The 20934-nt window shown below is 35.2% G+C and overlaps 1 protein-coding gene across 3 annotated transcripts; it reads left to right on the plus strand.

Moving 5' to 3' along the window:
• The first annotated feature begins 4479 nt into the window (after nucleotides 1-4479).
• On the plus strand, nucleotides 4480-7820 carry LOC127074045 (protein ROOT INITIATION DEFECTIVE 3). 3 transcript variants are annotated; one of them, XM_051015309.1, is made up of 9 exons: nucleotides 4480-4892; nucleotides 4987-5104; nucleotides 5284-5417; nucleotides 5504-5648; nucleotides 5752-5957; nucleotides 6196-6317; nucleotides 6442-6677; nucleotides 6783-6966; nucleotides 7530-7820. In XM_051015309.1, exons 2-9 carry the CDS (start codon nucleotides 5048-5050, stop codon nucleotides 7658-7660), a joined length of 1215 nt encoding a protein of 404 aa, XP_050871266.1. In that variant the 5' UTR covers nucleotides 4480-4892; nucleotides 4987-5047; the 3' UTR covers nucleotides 7661-7820. The 3 variants fall into 3 exon arrangements, with proteins under 3 accessions (XP_050871266.1, XP_050871265.1, XP_050871263.1); XM_051015308.1 differs by having other exon boundaries at nucleotides 4987-5100; nucleotides 6445-6677; XM_051015306.1 differs by having other exon boundaries at nucleotides 4987-5100; nucleotides 7530-7819.
• Nucleotides 7821-20934: the final 13114 nt, after the last annotated feature.

Raw genomic sequence — 20934 nt, forward strand, 5'->3', positions numbered from 1 at the left:
AACAAAGTCTCTATACCAATGAAACCCTTACGCAACTGAACATTGTGGTCGAGTCCCTCGTCACTCACAACGAGGCATTGGAGACTCAAATCTCCCTACTTGCGCAGACACCTCTAGGACCTTTCCCTGAGAAACATGCGGATATGGTAACAACCACCAGTGAAAGATTTACCGAAAATCCTAAGGATAGTGATAATGAGGAGAGTTCAGGTGAGAAAAAAATAGAGATTGAGAAAGTTCCACAAACACCACCCGAAAGGGAGGTTGTCAATAAGGTAGAGAAGGAAGAGCTATGTGTTGTCCCTCCTCCCTATAAATCACCAATTCCTTTCCCGCGAAGGTCTGTGGAAGTTAAGGTAGACCCCAAATCCGAAAGAAATAAGGAGCTATCAGAAAATATCCACACCAATGCACCTTTATTTGCCACCCTGAACAAGAAGAGAGAATTTGAAGCCCATGAAATTAGGGAACTAATTAGTATAAAAAGGGGCAAACCAGACTTTGAGGTGGTGTTTTCAAAAATTGAATCTAAACCTGAAAAGCTAGCTCCCAGAATAGAGCCAGAACCACCACCACAAGTTCAGGAGGATAAACTACCTCGCAGAAGAAAAAGAAGAAAAAGTGACGGTTATGAGAGATGGATTGATAAGTGGCCATGGAAATCAAGGATAATTAAAAGTTTGACCAAGGAATCATCCTCGAAAGAACCACCATGAGTACTTACACTCCTGAGTCGCTGCGCTATCGACGTAAAACATAGCGAATATTTCCAGTTCTATTAATGTCAATTTTTCTCTCTATCCATTTTTTTTCTTCCCTTTCATAAAGTCAATCCGTATTTTTCTTTAATAACTATTACTGACTTAATGCCATTATCTATTTGAATTCATCGAGCTACTGACTTTCATCATGCAACCAGTAGATACCATTTTCAGAGGCAGTGTTCAGAGAAGGCAGCATTGACTTTTTCTTTTCTTTTTCTATTCATTTTCTTTTGTTTTCTTTGAAACATTGGGGACAATGTTTCATTTAAGTGTGGGGGGAAAACCTTGTTCTTTCAACCTTCCCTTTTCAAGTATGTTATTTTCCCTTTCATTGTTATTTCCCTTTCTTATTATGAAAATTTTTTTTTATTATAATATATATTTATTTTAAGTCAAGTCCCTAGTGTGAAAAATTCTTATTATCTATTCCCCTCAATTTTCTTGAGCCATAACAAAAATTCAACACACTCAGTAAGTATAAAGGTCGCTTATTTTATAAAACTTGAGTGAAATCAAGACAAAAATTATTACCATAACAACGCTCTAAGACCTCAACATGTTAGATCAGGATAAGTACCTATTATACCAATCCCTTGAACTTTTAGTTTTATAGTAACCCCGAGTAGTTTATACGAGAAGTCAGCACCATCTTAATAGCAAACTACGTGGAGAGCCGATGAATATAAGTGAATGACTCCCAAAGTAACATAAAAAAATATATATATATCAGGAAATGCACTAATTAAGTTAGGTGATCCTTACCAGATCATTTAATCTAAAGGTTGCAGATCATACAAAAGCATAATATGAAAGATCCATTATGAGTTGGTTCAGCAGGTATCTGGTGCTGAACTTGGTAGGGCGGACTACGGTCCGATCCCCCGCAATTTGCAATGGACTGAATAACGAAGTTATCCGACTTATGTACCAGAACTTCTAGCTAAAAGGGGATCATAATCACTAACCGGTTACTCCACTATGTGCGCGAAAAGATAAAGGGCTTAATGTGATTTCGCTAGAATGAAAACGGGTGAAATAAGAGTAAAGGAACCAGGATAGCTATCATAGTGTACTTGAACTGATTTGCATAAGGCAGGGTTATCTACGTTGTGACGGTGGTTGTTGATGTCAAGATTAAACTCAAGTTGCTTCTAAACAAAATCCACTTGCAACCTATTACGAATTGATGTGTGTTTTGAAATTTCATCTGGCTAAATTTTTAAAACGAGTTCTATACTGAATTTTGCTTGAGGACAAGCAAAGATCTAAGTATGGGGGAGTTTGATAACACGAAATTATATCATATTTTAGGACTTAATTCAATTAAATTTTATTATTATTTATTTCAGTTCACTTCATTTTATTAGATATTACGCGGTATTTTCTTCCTATTTGCCTCAGGTGGCTTATTTTGAAGCACAAGTAAAAATGGAAGAAAAGGAGGTGCAAAAAGGAAAGAAAATGAACCAAATGTCAAAGCCCAGAGATGTTGAGGAGACGTTGAGGAGACGTTGAGGAGTGTTGAGCCCTATATCCACGCCATGCTTTTATGCACGTTGAAGACCTTTTTGGCAGCGGAAGCGGTTACTCAAACATATATAAATAGCCACTTGCAAAACCAAAAAGGGTTCCGAAGCTTTTCCACATTTTTTCCTTTGCCGTTTTCGCTTTTGCATATTTTCTTTTCCAGCAACTTAACATTATTGTTTCTTTATTATTTTTTACGAGTTCTACATTATCTCTCTTGCAATTTTTATTTTCCTTTTTCCTTTTTAGCATTTAGTTAATTCTTTTCGTGCAATAGTTTCTACACCGGAAACTATTGTGCACCTTTTTACCGGATCTAACCTTACGTTAGAATCCAGTTTTTATTTCCTTCGTTTTGTTTTGTTGTTTAATTGAAGAATCCAAGAACAAATCCTACCGGCTTGTGGTGGAGTGTTCAAGACTATTGTTTAACTCATTCAGGTTCTTTAATTATTATTTAATGCTTTGTTTTATTATTTATTTATATTATCTGTCTGGGATGAGTCTGTTTATGCATGATAAGTATTTTAGTTTGTTTAGCATGTCTGGCTAATTCGCTTAGATATCGGTATGTAAAGTAAGCGGAATAAGGAATCAAAACTAAGTCGGTTAAATTAAGTTTAGAATTAAAATCACTCTTTTTACGGTCTCAATTTACAGGTTTAATAACAAAGGTTTTTACGAAGGTAAAAGACATAAAGAAGTTAAAATCAATAGAGCGAGAGTTTGAGGTTTTAACTGGACAGTGTAAATTAGACGTTAATTCTAGATCAGGGCGAGAGCAAGTTTTAGAGTTAATTAAATTCCGATCCTTTCCAAAAAGTATTTTTAAAGATTGAATGTGAGGACGAGAGTTAAGCATTCGAATTTAATTATATAACCTAAGTCAACAGAGCGAGAGTTTGAGATAAGAGTGTTTAAACGGTCAGTGTTTTCTTGAAAAGAGTTTCTATGGACTGTATTGCTTTCAAAAAATGGTTTTTGACTTAATTATAAGTGACAGCTACATTAACATAAAATCATGGTTTATTCAACAGAGCGAGAGTTTGAGATAAAACTTTTAATCAATAAAGTCAACTGAAAAGATTTATTTTAAAACCAAGAGACCGACAAAGATTGATTCCCTAATTACGACGAACTACATACCGATATCTGCTTTATTAATATTTAATCTAGATCTTAGTTTAGTTTTTAGCTTTCCCCCAAACAATCAAACATTGTTCACCTTAGCTTTACGAAGTAACCTTAGATAACGGTATATCGATTCATAAGTCCCTGTGGGATCGATATCTTTTAAAACTACGCGATAGAACTGTGCACTTGCAGTTTGTACCCCAAATTCGACTCATAAAGTCGCGATCAGATGGTTAGAATGGTTGCCAACGTTGTGGTTGGATTGGTCACAATGGTGGTTGGTAGTAACTAGAGTGGTGGTTAAATTAGAGATCATAGATGAATAAAATAGCGATCAGCGATGGTGGCCATAAGTGATATGAAAATTGGTTGTCGATAGTAGTCATAATAATCGTTGAAGTAGTGGTCGACGATCATTGGTTATAATGTCTTAACTTTAAATTAAAAATACGAATTAAAAACTTTTTTTTTTAATTTTGAATTTTCATTAAAATTATTTTGAAATTAGTAAAAAATATCAACTTTATCTTAACGAAACATGTTTTTATTTTAAAAATGACTTTTAAAATTAAATATAAAAACTCACGCTTATATATATATATATATATATATATATAATATATATATATATATATATATATATATATATATATATATATATATATCTATATATTATATATATATATATATATTCTTAAAAATCTCTCAAATGTAAGCGACAGATTACTTTCAAGATGTGCTTATCACAACACACGTTATTCTTATTTTTTCCACACACAAATTTTACTAAAGTTTTTTATTTAAATTGTTAAAAACAACAACATAAATTTAATATGATTTTAGTTTAATATTGTTATCAAAAGCATTAAAATATATTATGTTAGTATAATAACATAAGTTATTTTACTCTGTAACTTTTTCAAGAAAAAAATCATACTTTTTATGACCATCTAGTTAAATTAAATCATAGTCATAAAAATTAAATTCTAAATGGAATTGAGTTAAAACATAGCACAACTAGTGTGAAGTGTGTGATAAGCATGAAACACACACATCTCCACTCACTATGCATTTTTCATCACTGTGATCCTTCTAGTAATCTAACAACAAGCAAACAAAACGTGCAAATGAGGTAATATAAAAAGCACACACTATCAACACAAATCTTTGTCCTTTGTCTTGTCAAGAAATTCCTTTGGTCACACACACACACCATTCAATTTTGTGATGAACATGGTACAAGTGGTGGAAGAACGAGAGGCATTGGTAGCATGCAGTGACCAAAGCATGAGAATTGGAGTGACGATATGGGACATGGAAACAGGAGAAAAGATGTTCCACATACCAACATGTTGTTCACCACCTTTAGGTTTGTTGTGTTTAAGAAACCAGTTCCTTGTTGCGTCACAGTTGAACAAACATGGATCTATTGGTGGTGGATCCATTGTTGTATGGCCCTTGAATAAGGTAACATTTTCTTTTCTTAAGTCAAACAATATCTCTCGAAGTTTGTTTTTTAAACATATTGATGCAAATTACGAGTTTGAGATCGATATTTCAGCCTCATCAACCGATTATGAATAACACAGTGGAAGCCATTGGGCCACTTTCTTGCACAAAAGATGGCATATACCTTGTGGGAGGTGGTTTATCAGGAAATGCTTATATCTGGAATGTATGTAAGAAAACTTTAAACTATTTATTTTTTGTTTTTATTTTATATATTATTTATTTATTTATTTAAATGGAAAAATAATAATATATTAATAAAAAAAAGTTAAAAACCATCGAAACACTGCCAAAGAGCACTTGAATGGTAATGGATCTCTTCTAAACTGTTGTTTGCGATGAATTGTAGGTGATTAATGGAAAATTGTTGAAGACTTGGACAGCTCATTATAAATCTCTAAAGCACATAATATTTTCAAATGATGATTCTCTTCTTGTTTCTGGTTCAGCTGATGGCATGTTGTGTGTCTGGTCCATGATAAGGTAATAATAATATTTTTTTTCTTCTCATTTTATTCAAATTTTGAACTCAAATATTGATGCATTTGTTGGATTCAATTTGATTGAAGGTTGTTAGATGTGGAAGAATCAGAAAGCTGGAATCCTTTATTACATCATTTGCCAGGGCATATGTCCTCAATAACAGGCCTTTTAGCTACGCCTTGCAATGGTTATTCATTTATAATATCAAGTGCTCTTGATGGAACATGCAAGGTGATGATCATGAAACTATGTCAAAATTAATCTTACTAGTAAAAAATAATGAGGATGATTTATTGATATAACTAAGATGGGATATTGTTTTTTAACATAATAGGTTTGGGACTTTATGACTGGAAAGCTTGTGCAAACTCAAGGCTATCCTTTGGCAATAACTTGCATTACCCTTCATCAAGTTGAAAGTCTTTTGTTCTGTGGTGCAGAAAATGGAACAATATTTGTCAACAAACTTGATATTGGTTTGGAAGAAGGTCTTAATTCAATTATTAGAGGAAATCAATCACATGAGCTGAAAGGACACAGGTATTCAATCACATGAGTCATGAATTAAAAGGTTAATTCATGACTCATTTTCACAAGTTAGTGAAAACAACTTCTCATTTAAAGTACATTTTAGATTATTTTTTCATAATCTTATTTTTTTAAAGAATTTTAAGAAATATATGAAAACTTCAAAGTGATTATATTTAAAATATTTTTTTATTAAATAATTAAAAAGACTCTTATTACAATCAACTTAATTTTTTTCTCAACTATGAAGTGGAGCCATTATTGCAATGACATCTAGTAGGACAGGCCTAATATCTTCTTCAGAAGACTGCACAATATGCATATGGAATGTCATCAACAGGACAATCACTAGAAGATTTAATCTTGAAAAAGGTAATTCAACTTTCTTATTACTCCTTTCATTCCTTTATAATTGTCGATTTCAAGAATGTCGTTATGTTAAATATTTTGATAGAGAGTATTCAATTTATTGTGATCTTCTCTGACTCGAGATTAGCAGCGAAAGTAACTAATCTTGTGGTAATACTTCGATCTTCGATTCTCTCCACATTAAATCATACAAGAGGCTCCAATCAATACAACGTTTCTCCATTGGGAAAGTCTCCTCTACAAATCAATGGACACAATGAAACTACCTCTCTTCATTCTTTGTGCCGTCTCTTCCAAGAAAAACAAACTTATATTGATTTAAGAAGCACTGGTCTATTGAGACAAAACATTTCTGATTCACAGGTTTATCTCATTTCATCACAAAATAAAATGATTTCATGTCATGCGTCGTTAATATTTCACGTAACCATTAAATAAATTTTCTTGATTGATGTTTCATTTGGGCAGAAAACACATGTGTCTATGGCCATGACCTTGCAAATGAAAGTGGATAGAAATATAGAGAATCGTTCATGGGCAACAAAGATGGCAAAACATGTTATGGTGATAAACAGACAGATGAAGTCACGGCTGTTGGACTTGATACATCGTAGATTGTTTTGTACTAACAAAATAAACCTTCAAAAAACAGGTAAAAAGAATCTCACAATATAGGATGTCTTGCAACAAAAGAAAAATTAAAACCTTATCTTCAACTTGATTATGACCCAAGACATGTTTTAAGAGTGGTTGTTTAGAATTTATAGTTTATATTATATATTCGATGTCTTAGACTTACATAAAATGATTGAGATTATACTCGACTTTCATTGTTGAGAGATGATTAAAACAAATGTTAATGTGAAGAGTTTTTTTTTACATTGGGTAGTGCTTGTCATTGTCATGGCATAACTTTAATTAGATTCCTCTCTTATTAAAAAGAGAAGTAGGCCCAAGCTTTTTTTTTAAAGTTCTCAAATAAAAAGATTATATTTAGCTTCGAATTTTTGAATTTAAAAAGTTTTTTTTTAAGCTTTTGAATTTTAGGATTTTAAATTGTTGATTCCATGAACAAATAATGATCACATTCATGATATAACACTTATTCACTTATTTATTCATGAAATAACACATAAAACTACTTATTTATGCGTACAGTGCATATTTCCTATAATTATGGGTTGATACTAATTTACCATCATTTGAACATGATAGGAATGATGAACATGATAGGAATGATGAGTAGGAAGCAAAGACAAGGAATCAAAAAATCATTCAAAATGGAGCAAGGGAACGAATCTGAAAGTGCATTAGAGGCAAAGACTCTAGTTAAATTTACTGGGTGAACACCCTTCGATCAACGAATCTGAGACAAAAAGCTTCTTTTGTAAAATATGGAAAATTTGTTGGATGAGTCACATTTCGCTCAATCAACAACGATAGAATTAGATATATATAAATAAAGCATTTGGTTGTCAAAGAAAGAGAGTTGGTTATATATATATATATATATATAATATATAATATATATATATATTATATATATTATATATATATATATATATATATATATATATATATATATATATATATATTATATATATATAATATATATATAATATATATAATATATATATATATAATATATATATATATATATATAGTTTTAATCTCTCACATCAATGAGAGAGAGTTTGAGTGGTTCGTTACACCGAATGTAGGTCGAAGTGGATTCAGCAAATGATTGAGATATCATCTAATGTTGTTCTACTTTTACATCTTATGTATTGTTATTGTCACCATGAGTAGTTAAATTCTCTTTTGTTGGAGTTTAATATGTACTATATTATGACATATATGTATTAATTTCAATCATGGTGTTATGTCTATTTTAGTTATTCAATCATATTGATCTTTATTCTTGTATTTAATGTATATTATATCTCGATCATCTTTCTGAATCTAATATGATACTAAGAAGCACTCTTAGGATGCTCTTTACAATAATTTTCAAATGGACCTCTATATTCACCATCATTATCAGCTCTGACACATTTTAACCTCCTTCCTTTTTTATCTTTCAACACTTGCATGAAAGTGCTTGAAAACACTGAGTACATGGTCTTTAGATTTCAAAATAAAAACTCATACTTTCCTAGAGTTGTCGTCAATAGAAGTAACAAAATATGATGCACCACCTAAAGATTTATCATCATTCATGCAAACATTAGTGTGAACTAAATCTATAATATTTGGCCTCCTATGAGGACCATTAATATTAAAGGAAACAATGTGTTTCTTACTAGAAAAACAATGAATGCATGTTTTTAGAGAAGTACATTTCACATGAAGAAAATTTTTCTTTGCAAGAATACTGACCTTTATCACTCAAGGGACCAAGACGTGTATGTCATTAATCACTAGATATGTCTTCAACCGCATTCACTTCCTCCTTGCATAACTTTATAGACATCCTGTAAAGAGTTGTGGGACTTTGCTCATTTGCTACCACTAGTGGCCCTTTAGTGATCTTACACATGCCACAACTACCAAAGTAAATGTGATAACCTTCAATATCCAAGGTTTTGACATAAATCAAGTTGAGACGAATATCAGGAACATGTCTCACATTCTTCAACTTAAGCTTGCATCTAACACTAGTTGCAACCCAAACATCTCTCATCCCAACAATTTCACAGACTCCCTCATTTCCCATTTTGACCGTTCCAAAATCACCAACAGTATAAGGTGAGAAGAAATCACGCCTAGGAGTAACATGGTACAAGGCACCTGAATCAATAATCCAAGTTGAATCTTGACATGCAAGGTTTATGGAATTATCATCATAGATAATATAGATATTGTCATACCCTAATTTTTACCCCTAAGATCCCATCTCATTTTCATCATTTGCATAGCATCAAACATCTCATGTGTGTGCCTTTTATGCATTACCAACCTTATGAAAATACAAAAATATGTTTTGTCTTGTTTGATTCTTTCACAAGGTATGTGTGTTGGTTTAAGGAGCTCAAGTGATTGAATGGTCAAGATTATGGGCATTCTTCAGTAATTCAAGCTTCTCATTCATTCACAACAGTCAAGTGATTTCCATTCATCATAGTCAAGTTCAAGATTGCATCCATTCAAGATCAACAAGTTCCAAATTAAATTCATATGATGCTTAAATTAGGGTTTTGATCAAGATTGCTTTGATGTTGACTTTTTGACCAAGACATGATCTAATGGTTTGAAATATGATTAAAGGTCCTCAAGTGCTTAATTATTATCCATTCATGTGCTTCAATTGACTAAAGAAGTTTGATTCATTGATCATTGAAGATTTAGAATTCATCTGATGAAAAGTCAACTACTAAAGGTCAAAGTTTGACTTTTGAGACTTTTTTTGGTCAATCATGGGTTTCTCAAGTCAAGAATTATGAAAATATGGTTGATGAATGCATTTGATTAAGAAAATCAAGGAAAAGTTCAAGAATGTCAAATCTAGGGTTTTCAAAATTTCTCTAAGTTATGAAATTGCATGTTCATGAAGCCCACTTTACAAGTTTGTAACTTCTTCCTCAAGCCATAGTTTTTCATGATCAAAGGATGTACTTGTAGATGATGTTCCATACTTCAACTTTGTAGAAAGAATGGACCAAATATCTCATAAGGATTGGAAGATATGAAGTGATGAAGATGGGATCTCAAAGTTGTAAAATTGTTCAACACTTGGAAAATTTTCCAAGTGTTTAGCAACTAAGATTGTCAAAGTTGATGGCCAATTATCTCCATGATCCATATTGAATCTCTTCAAATGTCAAACATAAAAGTTGTAAAGGATTGGAAAATATTCCCAAATATCCCATTGGCATGAATTTATCATACTTGAGCTAGGATTTTCGAAGAAGGAAAGTCACCATGTTAGGCCAAATTGAAAGTCCATCTTCATGTCAAGTTTCGTGTTCAAACCAAAGCCAAACCTCAAGATCTTGCTTTGCAGACTATGATGCTTATAAATATAAGAATAATGAGTGTTTTACACAAACCATTTATTCATTATACAAGGGCTTGAACCATTATCCAAACAACATACCATTCATGGATCATTTTGCCATAAAGTTTCATTGCCATTTTCATAAAGATCAGTTTTCTCAACCACTTTTCTTGGAGCTTTGTAAATAGATCTTGATTTGATCTTACTCTATCTAAACACCAAAAGAAAAAGAACTTTTGTATTTTTCACCATTTTTTTAGATTTGATCCAAAGTCATCAAACAAACCAATAACCACTGCACCAAATCTGAATTCATTCATTATAAAAGGCGGCTCCATTGCAATGCTCCAACATACAAAAAACATTCATCATCAAGCAACAAATAACATTGAATAATTCTTGCACTCTTTCCATATTTTCATTCAAGGAGGCTAGAGGGATCATTAATTCTCATCTGAAAGTGTTTTTGAAGGTGCAACGGACACACTCCGTTAGGTAAAAAAAACTCATTTTGAACTCCCTCATAAAAGCATCATCTTCACTCATTCTTGTTACCATTATGTTTGTTTTGAACATGAATCCCCTCATAAAAAGCTCATTTATTTTGTTATTTAGTTTTTAATTTTATATTAAAAAATCCAAAAATTTGTTTTTATTATTTATTCCTTTTTATTTTTTCGTTTAAGTATGCTTTGATTCAATTTTTTCCCATGATTAATTTGCTCTCATTTTGATCCATATGTGTTGAATACCTTGATTATACTTGGACTTAAACTTGACGATAACTTGTTTATTTGATTTGTGCTTGAAGTACATGGATGTTTATGGTTGGTGACTTGCTTTGCAACCCTAATGTATGAACCTTGGAGGCATGAACCTTAATGACTTGAACCCTTGTATGATGTGAACTTTTATCATAAAAAGATGTTTTTATGTGCTTCGAACTTACTCCTAAACATTGTTTTAGTTGTTTATGCATGGCATAGTTGTTTAAGGTTTAACATGCTTGTATGTGTAACACCCTTCTACCCCAAACGACATATTTAAATTGATTATCAGAGTACAACATGTAGAAGAGTTTACATTTCTTAAAACATAACACTTATCGCATCACAACATAAAACATATTATTTATTTGATTTAAAAATTCGCAGCGGACAACAACATAATTATTATAATAATGTGTCAACATGATCTCAACAAAACATCTCAACAATTATTCATCATAAACAACATAAATAAAGATAATTTGGCTATCGAATCCCATAATCCCCGGTGTCACATGACCAGAGCATTTGACTTGACTCTGTAGAATAACTCTACACTTATTCTTCGAACCTCAACAATAGCTACTCCACTTTATCTGCACATTGCTCATCATAGATGAACATAAACACATGCAGAAGGGGTGAGAACTACATTATTAAATAATAATATAACGACAGAAAATATAATATAAATATAATATATTTCACATATGCCAACACAATTCATCATAATCATCATAATCCATAAACTCATGAATATCAACAACACAACACAGCAAATGCAATGCACACACCCATGCATGACTCAACACGACTCGGTATACCCATTTTGTGACCACTACAGGATCACCACTCCCAGATTCATCACCATAGAATCCGAGTTCCCTGCAAGGAACCAAGCCCCTCAACAAGCCCGGAGTCAACAACGTCATTGGAACTCAGTCCGTTCATCACTAGGCATCGGCCTTTCATGAATGCATGCACACCAAGCATTCATCATAATCAACATAGCAACAACAGCATCATATAGTCATATTATCATCATCATTAACACATTCTATCATAAGAGCATATCACATCATGCCACATAATCAAACATAGTATTATCGCACTCTACTAATATCTATACCACTCAAGCAACGGGAATTGATCCCTCGTATACTATGCATCAGCTAAGTTACCTCGCTCAGCCTAAACAACCGAAACTGCACCACAACAGCTAGAAAAGACCACAAGTCTGCCCATACGCGTATTGCCCATGCTCATACGCGTATTGCCCACGCTTGGCCAAATCCATACGCGTATTGGCCATTCCCATACGCGTATGCTACGCGTATCACTTCCCCATACGCGTACCACCAGAGACCATTTCACGTTCAAAATTCCATCTCTTTCACTCGTACGCGTATGACATACCCCATACGCGTACCACATCCAGGGATACGCGTATCACACGCGTATGGCGCGTACCAGCGCCAAAACTCCCTTTCCTAAGCCCTCCCATACGCGTATTGCCTAGTGCCATACGCGTATGACCAGAATCCAGTTTTCCAGATCTGCTATGGGTTTTCTCTGCTACGAACCTGTCCAATTCAACCGTTCACAGTCCCAATTTCACACAAAATCACTCATATCTCCTAACACGAGTCATACCCTATTTTATCTCACAATTTCTAACACTATTGCATCTAATTCTTACGAATTTTCCTTCGGTTAAAATCCCAATTTCGTTCATACAATATTCCATCATTTTCAGCATATTATTGTTTAATAAGGTTCAGACCCCTTACCTCTTTGGATTGAAGGAAGCTCTGAGCAATCTTTGGCCTTTTCCTCTTCCTTCTCTTTCTCTTCAGCGCTTCTCCCTTTTCTGACTCTGAGGCAAAATACGTGAAAATGAAAACCTTCAGTTATCTCCTTTGGCCTCTTTTACCCAATTCCACTTTTACCCTTCCACTCTTCATATTCCAATTATATTATTTATTTAATTATTATTAAAATAAATAATATCTATAATATATAATAATAATCCAATAATTCAACTTTATTTAATTAAATTAATAAAATACTATTAACTCAATTAAATAATTCTCTTATTTTAATCGGGGTGTTACAACTCTCCCCCACTTTAGAAGTTTTCGTCCTCGAAAACATACCTCAAGCAAATAGAGCCGGATACGACTCCTTCATCTGATCTTCACGCTCCCAAGTCAAGCTCTCACCAGCTGGACCTCCCCAAACAACTCGCACTAGAGCAATCTTCTTACCTCTCAGGGTCTTCTCTTCTCGGTCATCTATCCGAATTGGCAACACCTCAACGGTCAAATTATCCCTCACCTGGATATCATCCAACTGAACAACATGCGAAGGATCCGCAATATATTTTCTCAACTGAGATACATGAAACACATCATGCAGATTAGAAAGCGACGGCGGTAAAGCTATCCGATACGCCACTTCCCCAACCCTCTTCAAAACCTGATACGGACCCACAAACCTCGGAGTAAGCTTTTTAGACTTTAAAGCTCTACCCACACCTGTCGTCGGAGTAACTCTCAAGAACACATGATCTCCCTCTTGGAACTCAAGTGCCTTTCTCCTATTATCATGATAACTCTTCTGACGACTCTGAGAAATCTTCATTTTCTCCTGAATCATCTTAACCCTTTCAGTCGTCTGCTGTATAATCTCAGGTCCGAGTACAACCCTCTCACCTGATTCATACCAACACAATGGAGTTCTACACCTCCTACCATACAATGCTTCATATGGAGCCATACCGATACTAGCATGAAAACTATTATTATAAGTAAACTCCACCAACGGCAAATAACTATCCCAAGAACCACTCTGCTCCAACACACAAGCTCTCAACAAATCCTCCAAGGATTGGATAGTTCTTTCAGTCTGACCATCAGTCTGAGGATGATAAGCTGAACTCAACCTCAACTTAGTCCCCAACGCTTTCTGCAAACTTTCCCAAAATCTAGAAGTAAATATGGGATCTCTATCAGACACAATACTGGATGGAATACCATGCAGCCTCACTATCTCCTCAATATACAACTCTGCCAACTTCTCTAAAGAGTGATTAATCTTCATCGGCAAGAAATGCGCCGACTTAGTCAATCGATCCACAATCACCCAAATAGAATCATTACCTTTCACCGTCCTCGGCAATCCCGTCACAAAATCCATGGAAATGCTATCCCACTTCCATTCAGGAATCTTCAAAGGTTGCATCATACCTGCCGGTTTCTGATGTTCGATCTTTGACTTCTGACAGGTCAAACAGGCATACACAAACTTAGCAACATCTCTTTTCATACCAGCCCACCAAAACAACTTCTTCAAATCTTGATACATTTTAGTTGCACCTGGATGGATACTCAATCCACTCCTATGGCCCTCTTCAAGAATACTCTTTTTCAATTCAGACACATCAGGAACACAAACTCTACCTTTAAATCGCAGGATGCCATTCTCATCAATCTCAAAATTACCACCATTACCCTGGTTAACCATAGTAATATGATCAACGAGGGCGACATCAACTTGCTGACCATTCCGAATATCTTCTAGAATTCCACTAGTCAACTTCAGCATACCCAACTTTACACTACCAGCGGAAACTTCACAACCCAAACTCATATCACGGAACTGTTCAATTAACTCAAGCTCCCGAACCATCATCATAGCCATATGTAGAGACTTTCTACTCAGCGCATCTGCAACTACATTAGCCTTACCGGGATGATAACTCAATTCAAAGTCAAAATCCTTCAGTAATTCTAACCACCTCCTCTGCCTCATATTTAACTCTTTCTGATCAAACAGATACTTCAGACTCTTGTGATCACTGAACACTTCGAATCTGGAACCATACAGATAATGCCTCAACATTTTCAACACAAATACAACAGCTGCAAGTTCTAGATCATGCGTAGGATAATTCCTCTCATGAACTCTCAACTGTCTAGAAGCATAAGCTACAACTTTACCATTCTGCATCAAAACACCACCAAGACCCATCAAAGAAGCATCACAATAAACAACGAAGGACTCACCAGGATTAGGCAAGGTCAACACTGGAGCACTGGTCAACCGCTTCTTCAACTCAACAAAACTCGCTTCACAAGCTGCATCCCACACATACACTTGACCCTTCTTAGTCAACTGCGTCAACGGCAATGCCAACTTAGAGAAGCCCTCAATAAATCTGCGATAATAACCAGCCAACCCCAGAAAACTGCGTATCTCAGTAGCAGACTTCGGAGTCTCCCACTGTAATACGGCATCAACTTTAGCAGGATCAACGGAAATTCCACCACTCGAAATCACATGGCCAAGGAAACTCACTTCCTTCAACCAGAATTCACATTTAGATAACTTTGCATATAACTTCTTTTCTCTTAACACCTGCAAGACAAGTCTCAGATGTCCTGCATGCTCTTCTTCAGTCTTAGAATATATCAATATATCATCTATGAACACCACAACAAAAGTATCAAGGTACGGATGAAATATACGATTCATATATTCCATAAACACACCTGGAGCATTAGACACACCGAACGGCATCACAGTGTATTCATAATGACCATACCTCGTACGGAAAGCAGTCTTCGCAATATCATCTGACTTCACTCGGATCTGATGATAACCCGACCGCAAATCAATCTTACTGAAAACATGAGCTCCAACCAACTGGTCCATCAAATCATCAATCCTCGGCAATGGATACCGATTCTTGATAGTCACCTTATTCAACTGCCGATAATCGACACACAACCTCATCGTACCTTCTTTCTTCTTCACTAACAATACTGGTGCACCCCAAGGAGAAACACTTGGACGCACAAACTTCTTCTCAAGCAATTCTTCAAGTTGCTTCTTCAATTCAACTAATTCAGTTGCCGACATTCTATAAGGAGACATCGACACCGGACTCGTACCTGGTACTAAGTCAATGGTAAATTCGACTTCACGTTCTGGAGGTAAATCACTTACATCCTCCGGAAACACATCCTGAAATTCACAGACAACAGGCAATTCTACACTCACCACTTTCTTATCCGTTTGCAGAGACGCAAATAAAGCGAATATCTGAGCTTCATCTTTCACAAATTCCCCCACCTGCCTAGCAGATAGGAATCTTGCCTCATCATTCTCACCAACTTCAGAAAACCGCACCGTCTTCCTATAGCAGTTGATAAACACACCATAGAATTCTAGCCAATTCATTCCCAGAATAATATCAATTTGGTGCAAGGGTAAGCACACCAAATCCACCACGAACTCTCTCTCAAAGATCGTCAATTGACAATCTCGACAGACAACAGAAGTCTTCACAGAACCATTAGCAGGAGTATCTATCACCATACTTCCGCCTAGGGACGACATACTCACACCAATCCTGGTCGCACACTCATACGAAATGAACGAATGAGTAGCACCAGTGTCAACAATAGCAAGCAATTCAACATTATTAATCAAGCAAGTACCTTTAATCAGATTATCTTCTTTAGGAGCTTCAACCCCACTCAGAGCAAACACCCTACCAGTAGTATGAGCTGCAGTAGCCGCCTTCTTCGGTTTCGAGCACTGCGAACTGATATGGCCTTTCTCGCCACAATTAAAACATGTCGGACCAGCATCCTTACATTCCGTAACTCTATGACCAGTCTGACCGCATCGGAAACATCTCAGCACCTTCTTGGTACAGCTATCAGCACGGTGGCCTGGCTCGCCACACTTGAAACATTTACCAGCTATGGAAGATCCTCCCCCACTTGGCTTCTTCTCATCTACCACTTTCTGTTTACCTTTACCATTCGGAGATGTATAAGGACTACCACGATCCTTATTCTTCTTCTCACTCAGACTCTTGTAGTGAGCAGTCCTAGCCTTGCTATCTTCATCAAATATCCGGCACTTATTAACCAGTGTAGGAAACCTACGAATCTCCTGGTAACCAATGCCTTGTTTGATCTCTGGACGCAACCCATTCTCAAACTTGACACACTTGGATTCCTCAGCATCAGCATTATTATAGTGAGGACAATACTGCACCAGCTCCTCAAACTTCGAGGCGTAATCAGCAACAGACATGTTACCCTGCTTCAGTTCTAGAAATTCCATTTCCTTCTTACATCGCACATCAGCAGGAAAATATTTCTCTAGAAAGGCCGTCTTGAACCTTTCCCAAGTCATCTCAGCACCTGGTACTGCAATTCTCTGGCGAGTGTTATCCCACCAGTTTTCAGCCTCTTCAGATAGCATATGCGTACCAAACTGCACCTTCTGTGCTTCAGTACACGTCATCACCCGAAAATCTTCTCAATTTCCTTCAGCCAAATCTGAGCACCGTCGGGATCATAGCGCCCCTTGAATGTAGGAGGGTTATTCTTCAGAAACCTTCCCAAATTCCTAAACTCGTCGACCGGCGGATTCTGCTGCGCCTGCATAGCCTGCGCCATAGCCGTCAAAGCCTCAGCAATCGCACGGTCATTTTCTCCGGCCATACTCTGCACAACACAACCACAACCGTTAAATATCAACAGTGTCATTTACACTAATTGACCAACAGGGAAACCTCACATTATGACTCGACTGGACTGACCATGCTCTGATACCACTAATGTAACACCCTTCTACCCCAAACGACATATTTAAATTGATTATCAGAGTACAACATGTAGAAGAGTTTACATTTCTTAAAACATAACACTTATCGCATCACAACATAAAACATATTATTTATTTGATTTAAAAATTCGCAGCGGACAACAACATAATTATTATAATAATGTGTCAACATGATCTCAACAAAACATCTCAACAATTATTCATCATAAACAACATAAATAAAGATAATTTGGCTATCGAATCCCATAATCCCCGGTGTCACATGACCAGAGCATTTGACTTGACTCTGTAGAATAACTCTACACTTATTCTTCGAACCTCAACAATAGCTACTCCACTTTATCTGCACATTGCTCATCATAGATGAACATAAACACATGCAGAAGGGGTGAGAACTACATTATTAAATAATAATATAACGACAGAAAATATAAATATAAATATAAATATATTTCACATATGCCAACACAATTCATCATAATCATCATAATCCATAAACTCATGAATATCAACAACACAACACAGCAAATGCAATGCACACACCCATGCATGACTCAACACGACTCGGTATACCCATTTTGTGACCACTACAGGATCACCACTCCCAGATTCATCACCATAGAATCCGAGTTCCCCGCAAGGAACCAAGCCCCTCAACAAGCCCGGAGTCAACAACGTCATTGGAACTCAGTCCGTTCATCACTAGGCATCGACCTTTCATGAATGCATGCACACCAAGCATTCATCATAATCAACATAGCAACAACAGCATCATATAGTCATATTATCATCATCATTAACACATTCTATCATAAGAGCATATCACATCATGCCACATAATCAAACATAGTATTATCGCACTCTACTAATATCTATACCACTCAAGCAACGGGAATTGATCCCTCGTATACTATGCATCAGCTAAGTTACCTCGCTCAGCCTAAACAACCGAAACTGCACCACAACAGCTAGAAAAGACCACAAGTCTGCCCATACGCGTATTGCCCATGCTCATACGCGTATTGCCCACGCTTGGCCAAATCCATACGCGTATTGGCCATTCCCATACGCGTATGCTACGCGTATCACTTCCCCATACGCGTACCACCAGAGACCATTTCACGTTCAAAATTCCATCTCTTTCACTCGTACGCGTATGACATACCCCATACGCGTACCACATCCAGGGATACGCGTATCACACGCGTATGGCGCGTACCAGCGCCAAAACTCCCTTTCCTAAGCCCTCCCATACGCGTATTGCCTAGTGCCATACGCGTATGACCAGAATCCAGTTTTCCAGATCTGCTATGGGTTTTCTCTGCTACGAACCTGTCCAATTCAACCGTTCACAGTCCCAATTTCACACAAAATCACTCATATCTCCTAACACGAGTCATACCCTATTTTATCTCACAATTTCTAACACTATTGCATCTAATTCTTACGAATTTTCCTTCGGTTAAAATCCCAATTTCGTTCATACAATATTCCATCATTTTCAGCATATTATTGTTTAATAAGGTTCAGACCCCTTACCTCTTTGGATTGAAGGAAGCTCTGAGCAATCTTTGGCCTTTTCCTCTTCCTTCTCTTTCTCTTCAGCGCTTCTCCCTTTTCTGACTCTGAGGCAAAATACGTGAAAATGAAAACCTTCAGTTATCTCCTTTGGCCTCTTTTACCCAATTCCACTTTTACCCTTCCACTCTTCATATTCCAATTATATTATTTATTTAATTATTATTAAAATAAATAATATCTATAATAATAATAATAATAATCCAATAATTCAACTTTATTTAATTAAATTAATAAAATACTATTAACTCAATTAAATAATTCTCTTATTTTAATCGGGGTGTTACAGTATGCTTGTATGATCCATGTGTTATGAACTATTCTATATGCCATGTCTTTTGCTCCATTCTTTATTGATGAACTTGATTGGTGTCTTGAGGTGTTTAAGTTTGATACATGGTAGTGATTTTGTTCATATGCTTTCTTAATGCATATTGTTAATCCATGATATTTCTTGCATGATACTTGTGCTTATGTTTCAATCCAAAGGAAAGGGATTATAGTTGACTTATTGTCATATGCATATTCATTGTGTATGTTTGTAGCTTCCTTTACCCACCTTGTGCCCTTTAGCCCCTTATAAAACCTAGTCCAATCTTAGGATTTTTTCAAACTTGAACTTCTTTCATAAAAAAACATTTACATTAGGTCATTGAATTTTCAAACTTTCTTTCTTCATAAATGCTGTAAAAATACTTTAAGCATATAGAAATCTTTCTATAAGACTAAAAAACACAAATCTCATTCAAAACTTTTGCCACTTGGATTTTTCATTTTAAACCCTTTCTCAAAAGAGACTAGACATGAATCATCTTTATAGTTGAGATATAAATCTCCTACTCCATAGTAATGATTGAAATTGATATTGATTCTTTTCCATATGAAGGAGTTAGTGGCATACTTGTAGATTCTATATCTAAGTTGGAGCCCTTCCTTCATAATGATGCAAATATCCATCTTCTCATATTCGTGGTAGTTTAGATGAGTATTCTCCTTAAGATGACAACTTGTCTCTTCTTCTAAAATCAACTAAATAAACCCTTTTGTCATTTGTACTCCGAACTACGGGATTTTGATCATTCATTGGAACGTAGGCACAAGACTTTATGTCTTTTCAAATAAAAAAAAGCAATAAAACATACTTCTTTTCTCATCTCCCCAATCTTTATCAAACAACAATAATCAAACACAAATATCTCAAGAGGTTCCTATAGGATACTATAGATGATTAGGGTGCTAGTACCTTTCCTTTTCATAACAACCCCCGGACCTTCAATCTCTTTATTGCATTATTTTGCATTACATATTGTCAACAAAAAAATATTTCTAAATTGTAGAGTTTGTTATTATTGATAATAATAAATTCCGTTTTTTAAAAAAGAAATATAAAATATTAGCACAGTGCTTATAAATAATTAATTGTATATATATTTTTAAATAAAAGAATTTAAATATAATATAATAACTCTAATTAAAAAATAACTATTAATTAGCATTGCAACGTATAAAGGGGTTTTAGACTGCTCAACAAATCCGCTTGTAACGCCCCCTATAATATATATCTAAAATAATATCATATAAATGTTAATTGATACTATACAACATAAGTGTTTAACGATATCATTTACTT

The sequence above is a fragment of the Lathyrus oleraceus genome, chromosome 4 (genome assembly GCF_024323335.1).
Source record: "Lathyrus oleraceus cultivar Zhongwan6 chromosome 4, CAAS_Psat_ZW6_1.0, whole genome shotgun sequence".
In the NCBI taxonomy this organism is placed as follows: Eukaryota; Viridiplantae; Streptophyta; class Magnoliopsida; order Fabales; family Fabaceae; genus Lathyrus; species Lathyrus oleraceus.